The following is a 20,379-nucleotide window of genomic DNA, read 5'->3' as shown; positions in this document are numbered from 1 at the left end:
AATTTAATTTTATGCAGTAAATTTGAGATGTCTTGCCTGAGTCATTCAGATAGGAACACCCAGATTGTATGTGTAAATTTTGTTTGAAGGAAGAGATCTGGATAGACATGTGATGTAATGCTTTGTCTAGGAGATGTATGATACACATGCTGGCATCATAGTACTAAACACTACTTGATGCTTACATATGTTTGGTGTATGTTTTTGTTGTTTTTGTAGACAGGGCCTCACATCATAGCCCAGACTGCCTTCTTACTCATGGCATATCTCCTCCTCAGCTTCCTAAACTGGGATTATAGGTGTGAGCTACTATGTCCAATTGTGTATGATATATTCTTTTTTCCCCCTTTTTTGGTTTTTTGAGGCAGGGTTTCTCTGTGCAGACCAGGCTGTCCTGGAACTCACAGAGATCCACCTGCCTTGCCTCCTGAGTGTCAGGATTAAAGGTGTATGTCACCACTGCCTAACTTGTATGATACATTCTTATACTCAGAAGAATAATTTCTGTTCCCGATCTGAAAAATCCTCTATCCTGCCTATCTTTAGTTACAGTGTTATGTAGGGAGGGCTGACTGGTTAAAATGGGAGTGGTGGTACCAACTATGAAAACAGGAACATACGAGAAACACAGATGTGTTCTGTCCCACAGAATTCTGCCTGATCTCCCAATCTCTGGAAGAATTACCTAAACATAGAGAAAGCATGGGAGGAAAGGACAAATACTCACTGAATCGATGACCATTTCTAAAGCAATGGTTCTCAACCTGTGGGTGGCAATCCCTTTGGGGGTTAGCAACCCTCTCACAGGGGCCACCTAAGACCATTGGAAAACAAATATTTACATTACAATTCATAACAGTAGCAAAACTAGAGTCATGAAGTATCAACAAACATAATTTTACCGTTGGGAGTCACCACAACTGTGTTAAAGGGTCACAGCATTAGGAAGGTTGAGAACCACTGCTCTAGAGGAAAACCTAAGTGAAATGTTTGTGTATCTGTATGCAGACAAATCTGTAGGTCAAAAGCCATTGATTGAAAAAAAAAAAATGACACATGAATAATTATAATCCAGAGCCCTGAATTATGACTTTCACTGAAAATCAGGAGTACATCACACTACTAAAAAGTACAAAATTACATGTTCCTGCTTCAAACTCTTTTCAACAACTGAAGACTGGATCTAATGAAAGAACTCAAAGTCACTGGGGCACAAGCACTAAGCAGTCACAGTCAGAGTCCATCTGTCCATCCATCCTTCCTCCCTCCCTTTCTCTCTCCCTCCTACCGTCCCTCCCTCCCCTGCCTTCCCTGCTTCTTTCTTACCTCCTTTTTAGATACTGTTTCTCTATGTAGCCATGGCTGTCCTGAAACTCACTAAGCAGAACAGGCTGGCCTTGAACTCACAATGATCCACCTGCCTCTACCTCCCTTAAAGGGGTACATCACCACATCCAGCCCCAATAGCTAGTGTAGTGGGTAGCCATTCCAGCTTGGATCTGGAAGTTCCAACCCCCATTGAGACTCTGGCAACTGTCACGCCTATGAGGTGGGGCGAGGGGAGGCGCCTGGAGACCCGAGAGCTGGATGGGCCAGTGCTCTCTCTGTGCGCTCTCTCTGTGCGCTCTCTCTGTGCCGGGACGCTGAACTGTGCAGCGCTCTGGAGAACACCGCTGGACTGCGATACACCTTCCCCAGACCCTGCGATCTACCTTTCACTTAATTTGTGAGTTACGCCATTAAATAAATATCCTTTTAACTACATGGAGTGGCCAAAATAATTTCTCCAATAAGCTAGGCAGGATTTCCAGGATTTCAGGAGGCAGAGGCAGGCAGATCTCTGTGAGTTCGAGGCCAGCCTGGTCTACAAAGTGAGTTCCAGGAAAGGCACAAAACTATACAGAGAAACCCTGTCTCGAAAAACCAAAAAAAAAAAAAAAAAAAAAAAAAAAAAAAGTCTCTGTGTCATGATTTGGGAACTGGCTGGTGGGACAGAGAAAGATTGGATACATCAAAATTCAAGGTGGCACAGAGCACAGCAGCAGAGAATAACAATATGAAGGCAGAGGATGGCCAGGGACATGAGAGAAATCAGGCCGGGCTGTGGTGGTGCACGCCTTTAATTCCAGCACTCGGGAGGCAGAGCCAGGCGGATCTCTGTGAGTTCCAGGCCAGCCTGGGCTACCAAGTGAGTTCCAGGAAAGGTGTAAAGCTACACAGAGAAACCCTGTCTCGAGAAAAAAAAAAAGAAAGAAAGAGAGAGAGAGAAACCAGTACATAACTGTTCTTTGGACAGGACATTTGTTGTTTTCAGGCTGCTGCTGCTGCTTCTTCTTCTTCTTCTTCTTCTTCTTCTTCTTCTTCTTCTTCTTCTTCTTCTTCTTCTTCTTCTTCTTCTTCTTTGTTTTTGTTTTTTGTTTTTCAAAACAGGGTTTCTCTGTGCAGGTTTTGGTGCCTGTTCTGGATCTCACTATGTAGACCAGGCTGGCCTTGAACTCACAGAGATCTGCCTGGCTCTGCCTCCCAAGTGCTGGGATTAAACACGTGTGCCACCGCTGCCCAGCTGTTTTCAGGCTTCTTATATCATTTCCCTAATGATAAAATGCAATGTTAAATATATTCAACTCATTTCTACCTGTTTCCATGCTGGGAATTACTTGTTTTTGAGGAAGCAGACACCTCTTGGAAGTCAGTGAAAGAATCATCAAGGGATCCTGACTTGGAAGCATCTTGAAAATCCTGGAAGTCATCTTCTTCTGTCTTTCCCACCTAGATTTAGAAGGTATCTTAGAGTTAGGGTTACTACTGCTGTGATGAAACACCATGATCAAATCAACTTAGGGAGAAAAGGGTTTATTTGGCTTATACTTTCATAACATTGCTTATTATCAAAGGAAATCAGGACAGGAACTCAAACAGGGCAGGATCCTGGAGGCAGGAGCTGATGCAGACCATGGAGGGGTGCTGCTTATTGGCTTGCTCCTCATGGCTTGCTCAGACTGCTATCTTATAGAACCCAGGACCACCAGCCCAGGCATGGCACCACCCACAATGGGCTGAGCCCTCCCCTATCAATCACTAATGTCCTATAACCAGATCTTATGGAGGCATTTTCTCAATTGAGGTTCCTTCTTTCAAGTAACTCTAGTCTGTGTCAAGTTGACATAAACCTAGCCAACACAGTTGACCCCTTGTTACCTTGACACACAAACACATCACTGTTAAGCCAAAACCTTTCCTTTCTTGTTTTCCCCCAAGATCACACATTACTATCAATGTTACAATATAAAATTCTAAATTTTAAAAGTCCCAGTCTTTAAAAATGTAGTCTCTTTAAAACAGTCTGTCTCTTTTAAAATCTAACAGACTTTTTTAAAATTCAAAGTCTGTCAACTGTGAGCTCCTGTAAAATGAAAAATAAATGAATTTTTGTTTGTTTGTTTGTTTGTTTTTTTCAAGACAGGGTTTCTCTGTGTAGTTTTGGTGCCTGTCCTGGATCTCACTCTGTAGACCCGGCTGGCCTCGAACTCACAGAGATCCACCTGGCTCTGCCTCCCGAGTGCTGGGATTAAAGTCGTGTGCCACCCCCGCCTGGCATGAAATACTTTCTTACTTCAAGAGAGAAGAACCAGGGCACAGTCACAATCTGAACCAAGGAAAACTGAACTTCAACAGTGTAAATAATTCAATGTCCAATTATCTGGGATTTACTCTAAGGGGCGTGGGTCACTTCTCTGGTTCTGCCCTCTGCAGCTCACAAAGCTTGTCTTCTACTTTCAGGCTAGCTCCAGTCCACTGCTGCTGCTGTTCTTGGTGGTTATTCCATGCACACTGGCATCTCCAAAACTGCTGAGGTACTTTGCTGCAACTGGGCTGCACTTTCACCATAGTGCCAAGCCTCAGCTGCTTTCCATAACCCCTTCACACATTCAAAACCAGCACCACCTGGGTGACTCTTACATTTACAAAATCAGCTGCCAGCACAAGGTACAACCTTGGCCATGACTAGAACAGTGTGTGCTGCCTCTCTGGAAACACTTTCCAGAGGACTTCATCTCAATGATGCTTTTGTTTTGTTTTGTTTTGTTTTTCAAGACAAGGCTTCTGTGTAGCTCTGGCTGCCTTGGAACTCGCTCTGTAGACCAGGCTGGCTTTAATCTCACAGAGATCCGCCTGCCTCTGCCTCCCGAGTGCTGGAATTAAAGGCGTGCGCCACCAGCACCTGGCTTCAATGATGTTTCTTAATCACAGCAGATCCTTCAGCTCCAGCCGACCATTCACTAGCAGATTCTTCACACAAAAGGCCCAGTAGTCTTTGCTTCCTCTGAAAATTCACAAGCCAGGCCTCCACCAGCTGCACTACTCTTAACATTCTTATCTCCCAGGCTCCCACACAACAGCTCACTGAGCTCTCAGTCGTCAGTGGCTTTTCTAGTCCAAAGTTCCAAAGTCATCTACAATCCTCCCCAAAACAACAAGACCAGGTCTGTCATAGCAATACCCCAAGACCCTGGTACCAACTTGTCTTAGGGTTACTATTGCTGTGATGAAACACCCTGAGCAAAGTAACTTGGAAAGGAAAGGGTTTATTCAGCTTACACTTCCATATCACTGTTCATCACTGAAGGAAGTCAGGACAAGAACTCAACAGGGCAGGAACCTGGAGGCAGGAGCTGACACAGAGGCAATGGAATGGGTGCTGCTCACTGGGTTGCTCCTCATGGCTTGCTCAGTCTGCTTTCTTATAGAACCCAAGTCCACCAGCCCACGGATGGCACCACCTACAATGGGCTGAGCCCTCCCATATCAATCACTAATTAAGGAAATGTCCTATAGCCAGATCTAATGGAGGCATTTTCTCAATTGGGGCCTTTCAGATAACTCTAGTTTGTGTCAAAATGACATAAAACTAGCCAGTACAGAAAGGATATTTACATAGGGAACATGAGATTGTCAAAGCAAATAACTCCTCTCTAAGCAGCAATCTCAGAGATTATCATTTAATTGCTCAATTTTGTTACAACTACCTAATTTCATAATGAAGTGTGTGTATGTGTATGCACATATGCTGTGCTTGAAGTGAATACAGGGTCTGTGCACATTAGGCAAGTGCTCTACCACTGAGCATCTAGCTCCAGGCAAGAACATAATTGAGATATAACGATGGAAGTACTTAAGGCAAGAATTCTGTTTCATATTTTAAAGTATTCTCTGGCATAAAGAGATTGGCCTAAATAGCTAACCTCTGAATTTTTTTTTTTTTTTTTTTTTTTGATTTTTCGAGACAGGGTTTCTCTGTGTAGCTTTGCGCCTTTCCTGGAACTCACTTGGTAGCCCAGGCTGGCCTCGAACTCACAGAGATCCGCCTGCCTCTGCCTCCCGAGTGCTGGGATTACCTCTGAATTTTTTAAAGCAGCTGGATTACATTTGTTGGGTTGCTGACAGCAAAATGATGCTAACAGCAATGTTTGTGAACAGACACGCCATGAGCCCCTCGTAAGCAGTCATACACATGCATAAAGCAAACCCTGGCTCCTAGGCCAACACTCAGAGCAGCAGCAGACCGTTCATGGTCCATTTACTTTATGGAACAAGCTCACACTACACTGTTCAGTACTTAAAAAATGTAATTACACAACAGGGTCATCTTTCCATGCCATAAATGCAGATCTATTTTGATAATTTTGATGATTACTTCCCACTCTATGGAGCAACTGGAATCCATTGGACATTTTCTTCACGATGAGCAGTACATTTTATTCTAACAAGCAGTGGTACTGTTGACATCCTGTGCATCTCTGCTAATTTCAGTTAGCATCTCTGAAGACATGGACATGTTTTCAGTTATGCCAACAGACCTACAGGATTAGTCACTCTTCCCTACATGTTCATTGACATTAAATATCTGTGCATTAAAAATATTGGTTTGCTAATTCGAGAAGTGAAATTTTTACATCTCTCTCTCTTTTTTTTGGAGACAGGATCTCACCATGTATGTATACTGGCTGGTTTTGTGTGTCAACTTGACACAAGGTAGAGTCATCAGAGAGGAAGGAATGTCAGTTGAGGAAATGCCTCCATGAGGAGGCATCCATCCAGCTGTAATGCATTTTCTCAACTGGTAATCAGTGGGGGAGGGCTCAGGTCATTGTGGGTGCTGCCATCCCTGGGCTGGTGGTCTTAAATTTTATAAGAAAGCAGGCTGAGCAAGCCACGTGGAGCAAATCAGTAAGCAGCACCCCTCCATCCATGGTCTCTGAATCAGTTCTTGCCTCCAGAATCTTGCCCTATTTGAGTCCTGATCTGGCTTCCTTCAATAGTGAATAGCAATATGGAAATGTAAACCAAATAAACTCTTTTCCCCCCAACTTGCTTTTTTTTTTTTTTTTTTTTTTTTTTTTGAGACAGGGTTTCTCTGTGCAGTTTTGGAGCCTGTCCTGGAACTCACTCTGTAGACCAGGCTGGCCTTGAACTCACAGAGATCCACCTGCCTCTCTGTCTTCTGAGTGCTGAGATTAAAGGCGTGCGCCACCACTGCCCGGCCCCAGCTTGCTTTTTGATCATAGTGTTTTGTCACAGCAATAGAAACCCTAAGACACCATGTAGTCCTGGCCTGAAACTTTCTATGTAAACCCGAAGACCTCAAACTCAGAGATCCTCTGCCTCATGAGCTGAAATCAAAGGTGTGGACTACCACATCTGACCTTAAATCTCTGTCTCTCAGTCCTCTGTGTGTGTGTGTGTGTATGTGTGTATGTGTGTATGTGTGTGTACACATGTGCAGAAGACCAGAGATTGGTATCATGTGTTCCTTAACTGCCTTCCATTGAAGCAAATACCTTAATTCTCAACAAATATTTTGTGTATTTAAAGAATAATTAAAAATAAACAATTAAATTTTGTATTATTTTTACTTAAAAATTACTTTATTTCTTGCAGAGCTGGGGTCAAATTTAGGACCTTGAGCATCCTAGGTGAGAGCTCATTGATGAACCACATCTCTGTCTCCACACCACTTAATTTTCACATCAAGTGCCCACTATAATACAGCAGACTAACTCTCTGGAAGCCAAGCTGCCCACATTCACTTCTAGGAATGATCTAGCACACACATGGCTTCTCCACTTACCTGGTTTGAGGGGTAGGCTGGCATGAAGCCACTAGAAGTTGGTGCTGCAGCTCCACCCACTGGTCCAACAAGGTTAATGCCCATGATGGGCTGTCCAAGGCTGAGGGGCATGGAGCCTGCAGGGACAGCGGGCATCGTAGTCGGCTGGCTCCCTGGGGTAGGTAGAGCCATAGGAAAGCCGCTTAAGGTAGGAATAGGAGCCGCTGGGAACTGGTTCAAAGCATCAGGGCTCATGGCAGGAACACCCCTCTAAGGAACACCAGGAAACGGAAACATTTTAGCTGACTGCAGACCATACTCCAAATCTGTGCAAGAGAGACCTACACATAGCTTTCTTGTTGTTTCTCTGTCTGATTCCTCAAATACATGAATCTGATACCCAGAGAAAAGTAAAAAGGACAATACTGCAGGTTCCACTACTACCCTATACTTGTAAGGATGTAATTATACAAGGCCATCCTTGTGGACCTATTTATTTCATCCAAACTATCCTCACTTAAAAATCCAATGCTAATACTCAGATATGCCAGCACATATCAGCTGTGACATTTTCTGTCTGATAAGTTTGGCTAATTTGCTAAAATCAAGTAACTTTAGCTAATTCCAAAATATAAGAAACGTTGTTACCAAGCTAAGTATACTTTAAGGAATTCTAAACAATGGCAGAAATTGATTTCATCAGTTACTTTCATTTTCAAACAAAGGAATAACTTACTAGGATGTACATTATATGGACTATACATTTTTGAAACTTTATCACATATGAGCAAATTTTAATGTACAAGGAGATCTACAAGGCAGTAGTGAAAGGAGGTTCACACTCTTTCAATCTGTAGTAACAACACACTTGTTCTAACACAAGACACGTAGTCTACCTGTGTTACTGCTACCATGGCGAGAACAGTATAAAGCTCTTCCTTAGTAAGTTTGCCAGGTGTAGTCCGATTGGCTAGAGCCCATATCTGTCCGAGAGTTTCCCTGGGAAGTCCAGATGACATCAGAATGGGATAAAGTTTAGCAGTATCTATTCCAGTTGGAGTCATTGTGGTTTCTAAAATTTTCTTATAGGCATCTATTAAAAGAAAGACCAGATGACAAATGCAAACACGTTGCAGGTGACTGACTCTGTTGTTGCCATTGTTGGTATAAAGGAATAATCTTAAGTCAAATTGCTTCAATTTAGTTGGCATCTGGCTCAGTGGGGAAAGGCACCTGCTGCCAAACCTGATGACCTGAGTTCAATCCTTGGGGACCCACAAGGCGGAAGGAGAGGACTGACTCCCACAGGCTGTCCTCTGAGTTCCGAAGACTTGACTAGGAGAGGACGTGTGCATGTGTATGGAGGAGGATGAAGGGAAAGATAAACTATCAGAAAAAGGACAGGACTACAAATACACTAAGATCTCATTTCTGTAGGGTTGAAGAAAGGAAAGGGGAGAGATTCAAAATGGTCTGGGAGAATATCTAGCCTTTGATTTATGGTTGTATGATTACAATAAAAAGCAGACATTACCAATTTCTCCAAGAAAGAAATTCTTCTGTAGAGATCTTGCATCAAGGTTGATTTACTCAAGTGTAGAACAACTTTTGTCTGTACTGACCTTGAACGCTGATGAGCTAGTGGACATTACCTCCAGCTTGCAAGGCGCTGAGCAGCAAACCAAGCAGCCATGACATACTAACCCCAGCATCTGCTGCTGAAATTGTATCTGTGTCTATTGATCGTGGCTTAAATATACCATCGTCTGGTATCTACCAAGGACTACCACACAATCCATTTTAGTCATTTCCTCAACTCAGCAATAATACTACACATAAAAACAAACACCACTTTCCAATTTAGAAAATGATGCTACCTAATCTTTCATTTCATAGTTTCATAGGACAATCAGAAAAAATTTTTTAAATATAATTCTTATGAATTGAGAAAGTATTACACATACTAGAGTGATTCTTTTAAAAAGCTATTTTTAAAACTTTTATGTGTATGGGTGTTTTGCCTGCATGAAAATCTGCACTACATGTGTGCCTGGTACCTGCCGAGGCCAGGAGAGGGTGTCTGATGCCCTGGAACTGGAATGTAGTGAATCATTATGTGGGTGCTGGGACTTGAACCCAGGTCTTCTGGAAGAGCAGCGTGCTCTTAACCACTGAGCCATCTCTTCAGCCCCAATACCATGATTCTTGATAGGTTATTAATAATCTTTGAAACAAGTATCTGATAATATCATCATTTAAAACACAACATTCCTAACTGCTGGCCTTTGCACCACGAACCATCTTGCCACTCTCAATAAAGCAGTCTTTTTTTTTTTTTTTTTTTTGAGACAGGCTCTCACTGTGTAGCCCTGGCTGTCGTAGAACGCACAGAGAACCCCTCTGCCTACTAAGTGCTGAGAGTAAAGGCATGCATCACCATGCCCAGCCCATAAAGCAGTCTTAAACATGAGGTTTATTTAGTTTGCTATCTGCCTGCAGAAAAATACTATAAGTAACAACTCCTTCTGCATATTTTATAACCATGACAGTAAATATTTAATCCCTCTATAATATTTAAAGTAAAATATCCAGAGAAAAATGTTGGGCAAAGCAGCTTTACTTTACCTGGAACCAAACTCTCATTGTAAATCCAAGGAGGCATTCTGGGCTGAACAGGATCCTGAGAGGGAAACACACCCACACCTAGAAGGTAAGGATGGTTAATGTACACATGACCTGGAGAAGAGAAAAGCCACTGCTCTTCACAAAGAGGAGCACTGGCTGGAGTCACTAGAAAAAAGTCACCAATATAATAAAAATAATAAAGTAATATAAAAGTTTCCAACAACTCTTATACAGTAACTATGTATTAAAATGTAGAGCACAAGGTACCAAATCAATCATCTGGGACACAGGAGTCAAGCACCATTAAATGTGTTTGACAAGTTTAGGAAAAACACAATAGTTTAATGGCTTAGAATTACATGTATAAAATATCCTCCTGGGGTTTGTCTCCAGGGTTGCCCACAACCTGATTCATCTCCACAGTTAAAATTTGGATTCAGCTTTTGTGTTTTGGGCACGGGACCCAGGGCCATGTGGGTGCTGAGTGCACGTTCCGCTGCAGCCCGAAGACCTGTGCTGTGGGCTCAAGCCCGGGGCCTTGAGTGTGTGAATCTGGATCTTTCAGGCAGCAGCACATACAATTTAGTTCAGAGAGGAAAACCGCATTTTCATTGGTGACTTTTTCAGTTACAGCTAAACTTTTTAACTTTTACGGAAAACCAGAAAGCATGAGGGGAATCAAAAGGGAACTGTTGTAAAATGAGAGGAAATTTTAGACCAGGAGTGATTCTGATTAAGAAACAGGGTTATCAAAATCATTTGAAAAGGAGTAATACAGTGTGTTTAAAGAATTCAGAGCAAAATCTTAGGGGTTAATTGGAGAAACGATTACATAAATGTTTTTTTAAGCAAAATTTGAATTAGCACAATCAAGCAGCATCCATTTTAAGATTAATGCTGAAAGTGTTAGCTTCTGAGCGGCAGTTGGTTAAACAAAGTTTGTGCTGAATGTGCAAGGAGCTCACCACTCTCTCCGTTTGACAGGTTTTGGTCTGAAGTCTTTTCTGCCTGGGCAGTGGTGGGACCACTTACACATCCATCTACAGCACCCCCGTTACAGGCCACTAAACCGGGACAGTCCTTACTGGAACCTGGGACTACGGCTTTGTGCCCAGCTTCAGGAGTGTTTAATTTAATTTGTTCCTGCCCAGATGTACTTATATCACAAGATACTAGGAGCTTCTCTTCCAAGGAAGGGCCTAAACAAACAGCATGAAGGATTACTTGTACGTTACTTGCATATTCCAATCTTTTCATCATCCCTTCCCACCCTCATATTCTCAGGGGAAGAACTCCCACAGAACATGGATTTCATAATAATTCAATTGTTACCCATTAGTGTAGGACTTGAGAGACTTCAGAGGTTTGGGGGGCTTAAAATAATTACCCTGCTCTGGTTCTCAGGGATTCCATGCCACAGTGGGTAGAATCACGTAGTGGGGAGGAGGAGCACTGCTGTGGAAATTCGGTAAGCCACCAGACACAGACACTCCTCCTAACTAGTGGGAGAGCCTTGTCTGACCTGTTTCCACATCTGTCAATGACAGTCTTAGAGACCAAGCACAGGTCTCCCAAGACCCTTCCCAGCACACCCTGTCTTTAGATAGACTGTGCCTGCCCCATAATTTCACAAATATAAAAATGGAAGTACAGAAATGTTTCAAGACTTGTCCAAGGACAAAATATGTCACTGCAGCAAGCTGGCCTCAAACCTGAGCAGGTCCTGCCCCTCTGTCCGCCTAGTGCTGGGATTCCAGACATGGTCACCATGTCCATCTTAGATGCAGTCCTTTTTTTCTTCTCTCTCCTTTCTTTCTTTTTAAAACAGGGTCTCATGTAGCTCAGAGGCTGCCTTGAACTATGTAGCAAAGGATGACCTTGAACTCCTCCTGATTCTTCTGCCTCCATGTCTCAAGGAATGGAGTACAGATGTGTGTGTACCATAGCTGGCTAGAGAGATCACACTTTAAGAGGATTGCTTTACATTTATTTCCTTCTGTGTGTGTGTTGCTGCATATGTGAAACTGAGAGGACAGCTTGTAGACATCACTTCTCTGCTTCCTTCCAGAAGGTGAGTTCTGGGGAGAAACGCAGGTCATCAGGCTCAGTGGCAAGCACTTACTGCCGAGTCGTCTCACTGGCCCTGAAACATTGCTTTTTAACGGTGTTCTCCCTAGTGCGTTATTATAACATGATATCAGTGATTTTTTTTTCCCCAAGCAAAAGGGAATCTGAGGAGGTCAGTTTGCTTTTAAAGTTTTTCGGTGGTTTCACTTGTTTCTAACACAGTGGCAAAAGGTTCTAAATCACTTTTCTGGCAAATGAAGATGCAAAAACTTAATCTAGTCTCGCAAAAACTTAATCTTAATCTAGGTGGCTGTTGAAGGTTCTCATAACTCATTTGCGTTTCTTTGCCAATAGCACTGTATGATTCTACGTAAGTCAGAGAATTCCATTACCCTAGATTGTCTTCACCCTTGGAGGACGACACTAGTTACCTGCTTTCTGCACACTGTGTGATTCTACGTAAGTCAGAGAAATCCATTACCCTAGACTGTCTTCACCCTTAGAGGATGACACTAGTTACCTGCTTTCTGCACACCGTGTGAAGTTGGAGCGGCAGAGAAACAAGGAGCTTGCCCAGGGCCACCGTGTAAGGCAAAAGACACTGGCACCTGACCTGCAGGGAGAGGCTGTGCTCCAGCCTTCTGTGTGTGCACCTGGCCCAGTGGGGCGGTGGGGAGGAAGGACTGAAAGGGCCGGGCCGTGGAAGAGGGCCCACAAGCGGGGACCTCAATAGGCCCCTGCATAAAGTCACTGAATTCGTCTTCGTCAAGAAAGGCAGGTGATGGGGAGACAGTTTTGGTAGAATGAGATGATGTGGGACAATCTGCAAAATGGAAAATGGCAATGAAACACACAGGAATGAAAACCAAAGAGAGAGACAGAGAGATCCAGATGTAACACAACCCTCAGAACATCCTGAAATAACAACAGTGAGGTGAGCGAGACCCAACAGTCAAGCGGGACCAGAGTGCTCAGGGAACACTTTGATGTCTGTTTCGTTCTAAAAATAACTACTTTATATCTGGTTAAAAAACAGACAGAGGGGACTGGAGAGATGGCTCAGAGGTTAAGAGCACTGACTGCTCTTCCAGAGGTCCTGAGTTCAATTCCCAGCAACCACATGGTGGCTTACAGCCATCTGTAATGAGATCTGGTGCCCTCTTCTGGCCTTCAGGGATGCGTGTAGGCATGTATACATAATAAATAAATAAATCTTTAAAAAAAAAAAACAGACAGAATGAACTCGAATTTCATTCTTTCATTTTATTAGGTAGTACTAAATGTGTATCAAAGTGATAATTATTTCTGGAATCCAAGTGGTCTGTCTGATACTATTTCTTTTGTTTGTCTATTTGTTTGTTTTTTGAGATAGAGTCTCTCTACTAAGTCCTGGCTGTCCTGGAACTCACTCTATAGACCAGGCTGGCATCAAACTCTCAGAGATCTGCCTGCCTCTGCCTCCTGAGTGCTGGGATTAAAGGCGTGCACCATTACACTTGGCCTAGACAATCTTACTAAACAAGCAAACATATATGAACAGCATCTGAACAACACAACACAAATGATTACTTAACATATTTCCCTTGCTGCTAACTGCTGACCACAAGTCTGTGCTGACAAGGGAACTCAGTGTGAACACAACGTCAGACCTAACAACGGCCGCTGCTCTCTGCGTTTCTAAGTTCGGTGCCAGGTTCAGTTTTAGTCTTAACTTTCAATGTTTGTAAGCTGACAGGCTCAGCTATGTAGCTCGGGTTGGCCTAGAACTTGCTATGTAAGTACTCTAGGCTAGCCTCAAACTCACAACTCCCCTACCTTAGCCTCTGGGTGCTGAGATGTGCCACCACACTGCCTGAATCACTTCATCACTAGCTTATATAGCTTATAATTTTCAGTTTTAGATATACTTTTCCTTATCTCAAAATGACTGATAGTATCTATTCACCTTCCAATTTTAGTGTCTACTTTACTTTGGGCATGATTTTGGTAATAGGAATCAAGGTATATAATTGAATCAGTGAAATTAACAGGACAGAGTCAAAGCTGAGCTAGAAAATCAAGAATTACTAACAGGCTGGAGAGATGGCTCAGTGGTTAAGAGCACTTATCACTCTTTCAGAGGACCTGGGTGTGGTTCCTAGCACCCATATCAGTTTCACAATAGCCTGTAATTCCAGGTCAGAGGATCTGATGGCTTTGATGGACACCAATACACATACACACATAAATAAAAATAAATACTTTAAAAAATTAATAACAGTGTCAATATTGTTTTCTCCTGATATTAACTTATAAGAGATACTAAAACACAAGGATTTAAGATAAAATTTTTTGATATAATATTTTCCAGCAGAATATAGTACTTTTTGATTTGATGAATGATTTATAAAAATGGTTTATTAATGGTATATTATTATTGAAAATAGCTGATAACAAAATGTCAAAATATTTAATTTCAAAGAGATGAGAAAACATTTTGCCGACAATTTCAACTGCTAAGTGTTTAAGTGATAACAAAACAACAAAAAAATCTCTTTACCCTGCTTCTCTAAAAGGCAATTTTATTTAAAACTACAAAGAAATTTACTGAAGAAACTGAACTTTCCTGAGAAGTATTATAGCCATGACTATTTAAAAATGGGGCATTTTGAGAATTTCTAAATTTTTTCACATGAACAATGAAATCTGATCTAGCTTATAGAAGTATACATTTCATAATAATGAAGATGGACTAGTAAACTCACTACATTTCTTTGAGTCAACAGACTTTCTTTTTTCTTTTTTTAAATCAGGGTCTCTCCCGACAGACCAGGCTGGCCTGAAACTCAGAGATTCTCCTAGTTCTGCCTATGAATGTTGGGATTAAAGGTGTGCACCATCATGCCTAGCACAAAAGACTTCCTTTTCTTTCTCCTCGCCCCCCCCCTTTGTTTTTCAAGAAAGGGTTTCTCTGTATAGCTCTGGCTGTCCTGGAACTCACTCTGTAGACCAAGCTGTCCTAGAACTCACAGAGATCCGCCTGTCTCTGCGCCACCACTGCCCAGCATAAAAGACATTCTTAACATCAGTACACTCACTATATATAGTTCCCAGGAAGTTATTAAAGTGCCATCTAAACAGAGGACTCAGCATTTTAACCTTCAGCTTAGCTGTTAACTGGGTCAGATCCCTTACATTTTAAAATGTTCAAATCTGAATTTAGCTTAAAGGAAAAATTCAACACTGACCTTCACACACAGAGGCCAATTGAACATGGGGAGACAATCAACCAATGTCCAAGGAAAGAACATTTTTGTGTTTCTTAAAATGAAAACTACCTGGTTTCTTGGGGTGTGATGCTGGAGTAGGGTGCATCTTAGCATCTCTGGAAAATCCATCTAAGTTTCCTTTTATGGCTTCCAAAGCGTCGTCTCTGTTCTTCTCTCCTGTCTGCAAGACAGCAAACCTGTGTTTAGTTCTTCCCTTGTCTGCCATGGTCTTCCATTCTCAAACTAACACACAGAGACCTGTTTCTGACATCCATTTCCCCTTTTTTGTTTTTGAGACAAGGTTTTAGAGTTCATTGTGTAGCCCAGACTGGCCTCAAACCCATGGCCATCCTCCTGGAACAGGAACGGCTTTAGTTCCAATATTCTAACTACGTACTTCTGATAATTTTTCAAGTCAGAAAGATATCATTAAGTATATAAAATAAAGTCATAAAAAGACATTCTAGAGAATATAAAAACTTTAAAAAGTTCACTCTCAAATACTATTAAGACAGGGCTATGAGATATTAAACGTTCTGTGAGAAACCTGACAAATCCATTTCCTACCATCCTATTTATCATCAATGCTTCCCAAGAAAAAGATGAGCAACATTGTCATGGTGGCTAAGAGAGAGAGAGAGAGAGAGAGAGAGAGCTGAGAAGACAATGGCTAATATCTGTTTTCCCCAACAACAACAGCACATCTATCTGTATAGAAAAAGAAAAACCCTTCCCTTTAGGACTTAAGTAAACCATGATAGAAAGAAATCCATTGCAGCCTCAGCTGGTGCCTGAGTGAGAGGAGGAGGCATGTGCATGGCATACATGCCTGCTGGTGCGGGGAGGGGGCAGCATGTATACATCACCTTGGGTTTCACGCTACTCAAAAGTCTGAGCTTTTGTTTCTGCTCCTCAAACTGACGTCTTTTCCTTTCTTCCTCTAAGAGCTTTTGTTGCTGTTCAAATCGTTTTCTAAAGGGAGAACAATCACATCAACATTCAGCTTCAAGTAGTAATAGTTACATTCAGGTTTTTACTATCAGCTTCAGCAATACCAACTTGTATTTCTAGAATTATAATCTTCACTCTTAATTATATGTACTTCTCTTATGACAGTCTGTTTCTTCTGTATACTAGCTCTAAAATATTTTTAAATGAATCTACAGAATGATTCACTTAATTTACATGTATGCTTTTATTTCTTACCTAATTTGCAAGGCAAAGAAAGTATCTTTTTTTTTTTTTTGGTGGTGGTGGTGGGTAGTGGTGGTGGAGTTGAGTATTAAACCCAGGGCCTATGCATGCCAGACAGCACCCTACAGTTGAGATAGTTCCAAGAGTAAAGAGGGAAATCCACCTCTAGGTGGAGACATGCCCTTGTCTCCTCCCTTAAGGATTAACTCAATGGGGCCCGGACAAGGACCTGGCTAGGAGACCACCCCAGGAAGGCAGGTTCACCCTAGGCAAGAGCCCTCAGTTGGTTATCTAACCCCAAATGGACAGCCCTGAAATTATATACAAACAAGTAAAAGTATATGGGCTGAGGAGGTTGTACTTAAGAGGCCACAGATTTGAGAGGGGGCAGGGGAGGGGTACATGGGAGGACTTGAAGGGAGGAGAGAAAGGGGAGGGGGTATTTAATTTTAAACGATTTTTCAAATTATCAATTAAAAAAAGATAACATGCCTTTCCTTCCCGGAATTCCCTCCCCCTGGTGCAGTCCCTGTGAGGGGTCCACCTTTCTGAGACCTGACTCAGAAAAGTGAAATTGTTTCTTTTTCTTCTTTTCTGTTTTGTTTCTTCTGGATGCTGGCCAGAGCCTAAGTGTGCTCTTCAACTCCTACTGCTTTGGGCTTCCTCACCCTGTTTCTAAGGTTCCCTATCCTGCCACATGCTGACCTCCATATCATCTTATCCTCTCCATCCTCAGCCTCAGGCAGCTGTGAGAGTTACAGCTTGCCTGCCCTGCAGTTTTCCCCTCAAACTCTAATAAACTGTCTTTGTCCATAAGCTTCTGTCTGAGTCTGTTCTTTGTCCTTGAAATTCCCTTTGTGTCCATTCTTAAACTGCATTATCAATGAGACTAATAACCCCAAGAGGGGAGCCCGATTCTCAAGGTAGCTCTGTTGGGACTCCATAGATCTCCAGTATTGTTTCCTTCCTGCTTTTAATTCTTTAATCGGCGGAGAACATGAACCCCTTTCCCCACCCCTGGACTTCCAGCAGCAGAGGAAACAGTCTTGATGCACTGAGCAGTCACCAATACCAGGGAGGCAGATGATCATAAAAGAACACTTTGTTCTGCATATAAGAAAATAAAATGCAGGCTGGAGGCAGCTCTGTGGTTCAGCACTTGCCTAGCAGCTAGTGCTGTACCATCAAACAGAAACAGCAGCAGCAGCAGCAGCAGCAGCAGCACCTCCAGCCAATTCAGGAAGCTGAGTGTAGAAGCAAAAACCTATAATCCCAGCATTTGGGAGGCCTGGGCACAAAGACTGAAAATTCAAGACCACCCTGGGCCTTTGTTGTTACTCTGACTCCAGAAATCAAAACAACAAAAAAGACAAAAGCCAACTAAAAATGTAGGGAATCTCCTCGGGGAGGAAGGCAGTGTCTCCAGGAGCAAGAGCCCTGCTCTGAGGAGGGGGTGTGAGGGTGGGGCTGCCAGACAACCAAGTTTGTTGGTAACTTTGTGCTGACAGACCACTTCATTTCAGTTCCTTCTTGGAACTGAAAGCATTTTATTCTGTGTTTTTGTTTGTTTTGTCTGAGATACTCTTGCTATATTGCCATCCTGGTAAATTCACACTTCTCCCACCTCAGCTTCCCAAGAGTTGGGCTTACAGGTAAGTGCCACACCACTCAGCTGGCTCTAAATTTCTTACTTTTAAAAGTATTTGAAGGGCCCTGGTCTCAAAATCAACAAACAACCGGTTTTTAAATCATCCTAAAGACCATGTATCTCTTTCAGCTTCAAACTAAAGAACATTTAATAATCTGTTGAATAGCTGCAACTGTGTAACCCTGTTTATCCCTGGATCCTGGGCCTGTGTAACCCTGTTATCCCTGGATCCTGGGCCTGTGTAACCCTGTTTATCCCTGGATCCTGGGCCTGTGTAACCCTGCTATCCCTGGATCCTGGGCCTGTGTAACCCTGTTTATCCCTGGATCCTGGGCCTGTGTAACCCTGCTATCCCTGGATCCTGGGCCTGTGTAACCCTGTTATCCCTGGATCCTGGGCCTGTGTAACCCTGTTTATCCCTGGATCCTGGGCCTGTGTAACCCTGCTATCCCTGGATCCTGGGCCTGTGTAACCCCGTTATCCCTGGATCCTGGGCCTGTGTAACCCCGTTATCCCTGGATCCTGGGCCTGTGTAACCCTGTTTATCCCTGGATCCTGGGCCTGTGTAACCCTGTTATCCCTGGATCCTGGACTTGTGTAACCCTGTTATCCCTGGATCCTGGGCCTGTGTAACCCTGTTATCCCTGGATCCTGGGCCTGTGTAACCCTGCTATCCCTGGATCCTGGGCCTGTGTAACCCTGCTATCCCTGGATCCTGGGCCTGTGTAACCCTGTTATCCCTGGATCCTGGGCCTGTGTAACCCTGTTTATCCCTGGATCCTGGGCCTGTGTAACCCTGCTATCCCTGGATCCTGGGCCTGTGTAACCCCGTTATCCCTGGATCCTGGGCCTGTGTAACCCTGTTATCCCTGGATCCTGGGCCTGTGTAACCCTGCTATCCCTGGATCCTGGGCGGCTCTTACTGTTGCTCTTCAGCAAACTGCTTCTGCATGTCTGGAGTGTACTGTGGGCCTGGAGGACGCATGCCCAGGAATGGTGGCTGCCCCAGGAAAGGCATGCCCGCTGCTGGCATTGGTCCCATCGGTATTCCTGCCTAGAAGAAACAACAGGCAACAGATTAAATAATATATATGGGTATTCTTTTTCATTTTTAAAAACCTTGCAAAATTATTTCATAGTATTTTTACTAGTAAGATATAAGATACATTCTAGTGGAAAATTTAAAAAGCATAGGCTGAGCTGAGCAGTGGTGGCGCACGCCTTTAATCCCAGCACTCGGGGGCAGAGGCAGGTGGATCTCTGTGAGTCTGAGGCCAGCCTGGTCTACAGAGTGAGTTCCGGGGCAGTCAGGGGCTGTTACACAGAGAAACCCTGTCTTGAACCCCGCCCCCCCAAAAGGTAATAAAAATTTGGAGGTGATGAGAAGGTTCAGTGGTTATAAGCACTTGTTACTCTTACAGAGGACGGGGGTTTGATTTCCAACACCCACATGGTCTCTTGAACCACCTGTAACTCCATTCTAGGGAATTGAATGTATTCTTCTGACCTTGACTGGCTCCAGGTGCACACATGGTACATACATATAAAGGCAGGCAAAGCATTCATAAACATAAAATAAAATACATAAAATCTAACAAAAGATAAATAATTTGATATTCATATCAAGCTGTAATAACCTAAACTTTTACAAAAAAAAATAACATTGATTTAATCAATAGTAAATTATACACCAATACAATAATACACACTTAGCTGAAGAATCCAGAAATAAGAATCCCTCAGGGCAATACCCATTCACAAACTAACATTAAACAGCAATTTTCCCTGAGTAGAAGTTTCTCCCGACAGCTTCCCTTCTGACCATGGATGCTCCTGAAGCCCACTGGAGACCACTGCTTCTACTATCTTGGAAGTGGGGAGCACCTGTCCCTTTAAAACATTAGCTCTTTTCTAAAAAACCTGAATAGTTTCCTGGTTTGGGTAACAAACTCCCCATTCACTACTGCACCTTGTTCACATGGTCTACCAACCCTTAACTTCCTCTTTTCTGTTTCTTTATTGAGACAGGGGTCTTGCTTTGCTGTCCAGGGTAGACTCAGGATGCTTAAACTGAGGATCTCTCCTCTCCCTCTTCTCCTCCCCTTCCACAGGCCTTTAATTTTCAACTGAAGAGTTCAAATTCATTTTTTGCCCATTCTACCCATAAAGCATTGGTAAAGTCTTTTTTTTTTTTTTTTTTTTTTTTTTTGCCAAGACAGGGTTTCTCTGCGTAGCTTTGCGCCTTTCCTGGAACTCACTCTGTAGCCCAGGCTGGCCTCGAACTCACAGAGATCCGCTTGGCTCTGCCTCCCAAGTGCTGAGATTAAAGGCGTGCACCACCACTGCCCGGTGTAGCATTGGTAAAGTCAACAGTCCCACAAATGACTTATCCAATGCTGTGCCTTTCAAGTCTGATCTTTGACTTCCTCACCACAGCACCACAACCATACCCAACCTCCCAGTTCCATTTTCCCATTCTGTTGTCACAT

At 43.0% G+C, this 20,379-nt stretch overlaps 1 protein-coding gene across 7 annotated transcripts in view; it reads right to left on the bottom strand.

The window, feature by feature from the left end:
- The window catches only part of Synrg (synergin gamma), an 83,905-nt gene that overhangs the window by 46,352 nt on the left and 17,174 nt on the right, over positions 1-20,379 (bottom strand). For 4 of the 7 annotated variants that reach the window (XM_028890569.2, XM_028890572.2, XM_028890570.2 and 1 more), the window contains exons 4-10: positions 18,814-18,944; positions 15,915-16,020; positions 15,118-15,229; positions 9,734-9,811; positions 8,005-8,201; positions 7,130-7,378; positions 2,636-2,769 (exon numbers count right to left, since the gene is read on the bottom strand). In XM_028890569.2, the coding sequence (XP_028746402.1) occupies positions 2,636-2,769; positions 7,130-7,378; positions 8,005-8,201; positions 9,734-9,811; positions 15,118-15,229; positions 15,915-16,020; positions 18,814-18,944 (1,007 nt within the window). Of the gene's footprint in view, positions 1-2,635; positions 2,770-7,129; positions 7,379-8,004; positions 8,202-9,733; positions 9,812-10,698; positions 10,933-12,320; positions 12,624-15,117; positions 15,230-15,914; positions 16,021-18,813; positions 18,945-20,379 lie in introns of all 7 variants that reach the window. The other 3 variants (XM_028890567.2, XM_028890568.2, XM_028890565.2) reach the window with 2 other exon arrangements.

The sequence above is a fragment of the Peromyscus leucopus genome, chromosome 8b (genome assembly GCF_004664715.2).
Source record: "Peromyscus leucopus breed LL Stock chromosome 8b, UCI_PerLeu_2.1, whole genome shotgun sequence".
Taxonomy (NCBI): Eukaryota; Metazoa; Chordata; class Mammalia; order Rodentia; family Cricetidae; genus Peromyscus; species Peromyscus leucopus.
The sequence above is the reverse complement of the archived record's forward strand: the minus strand, read 5'-3'. Positions and strand labels throughout refer to the sequence as shown.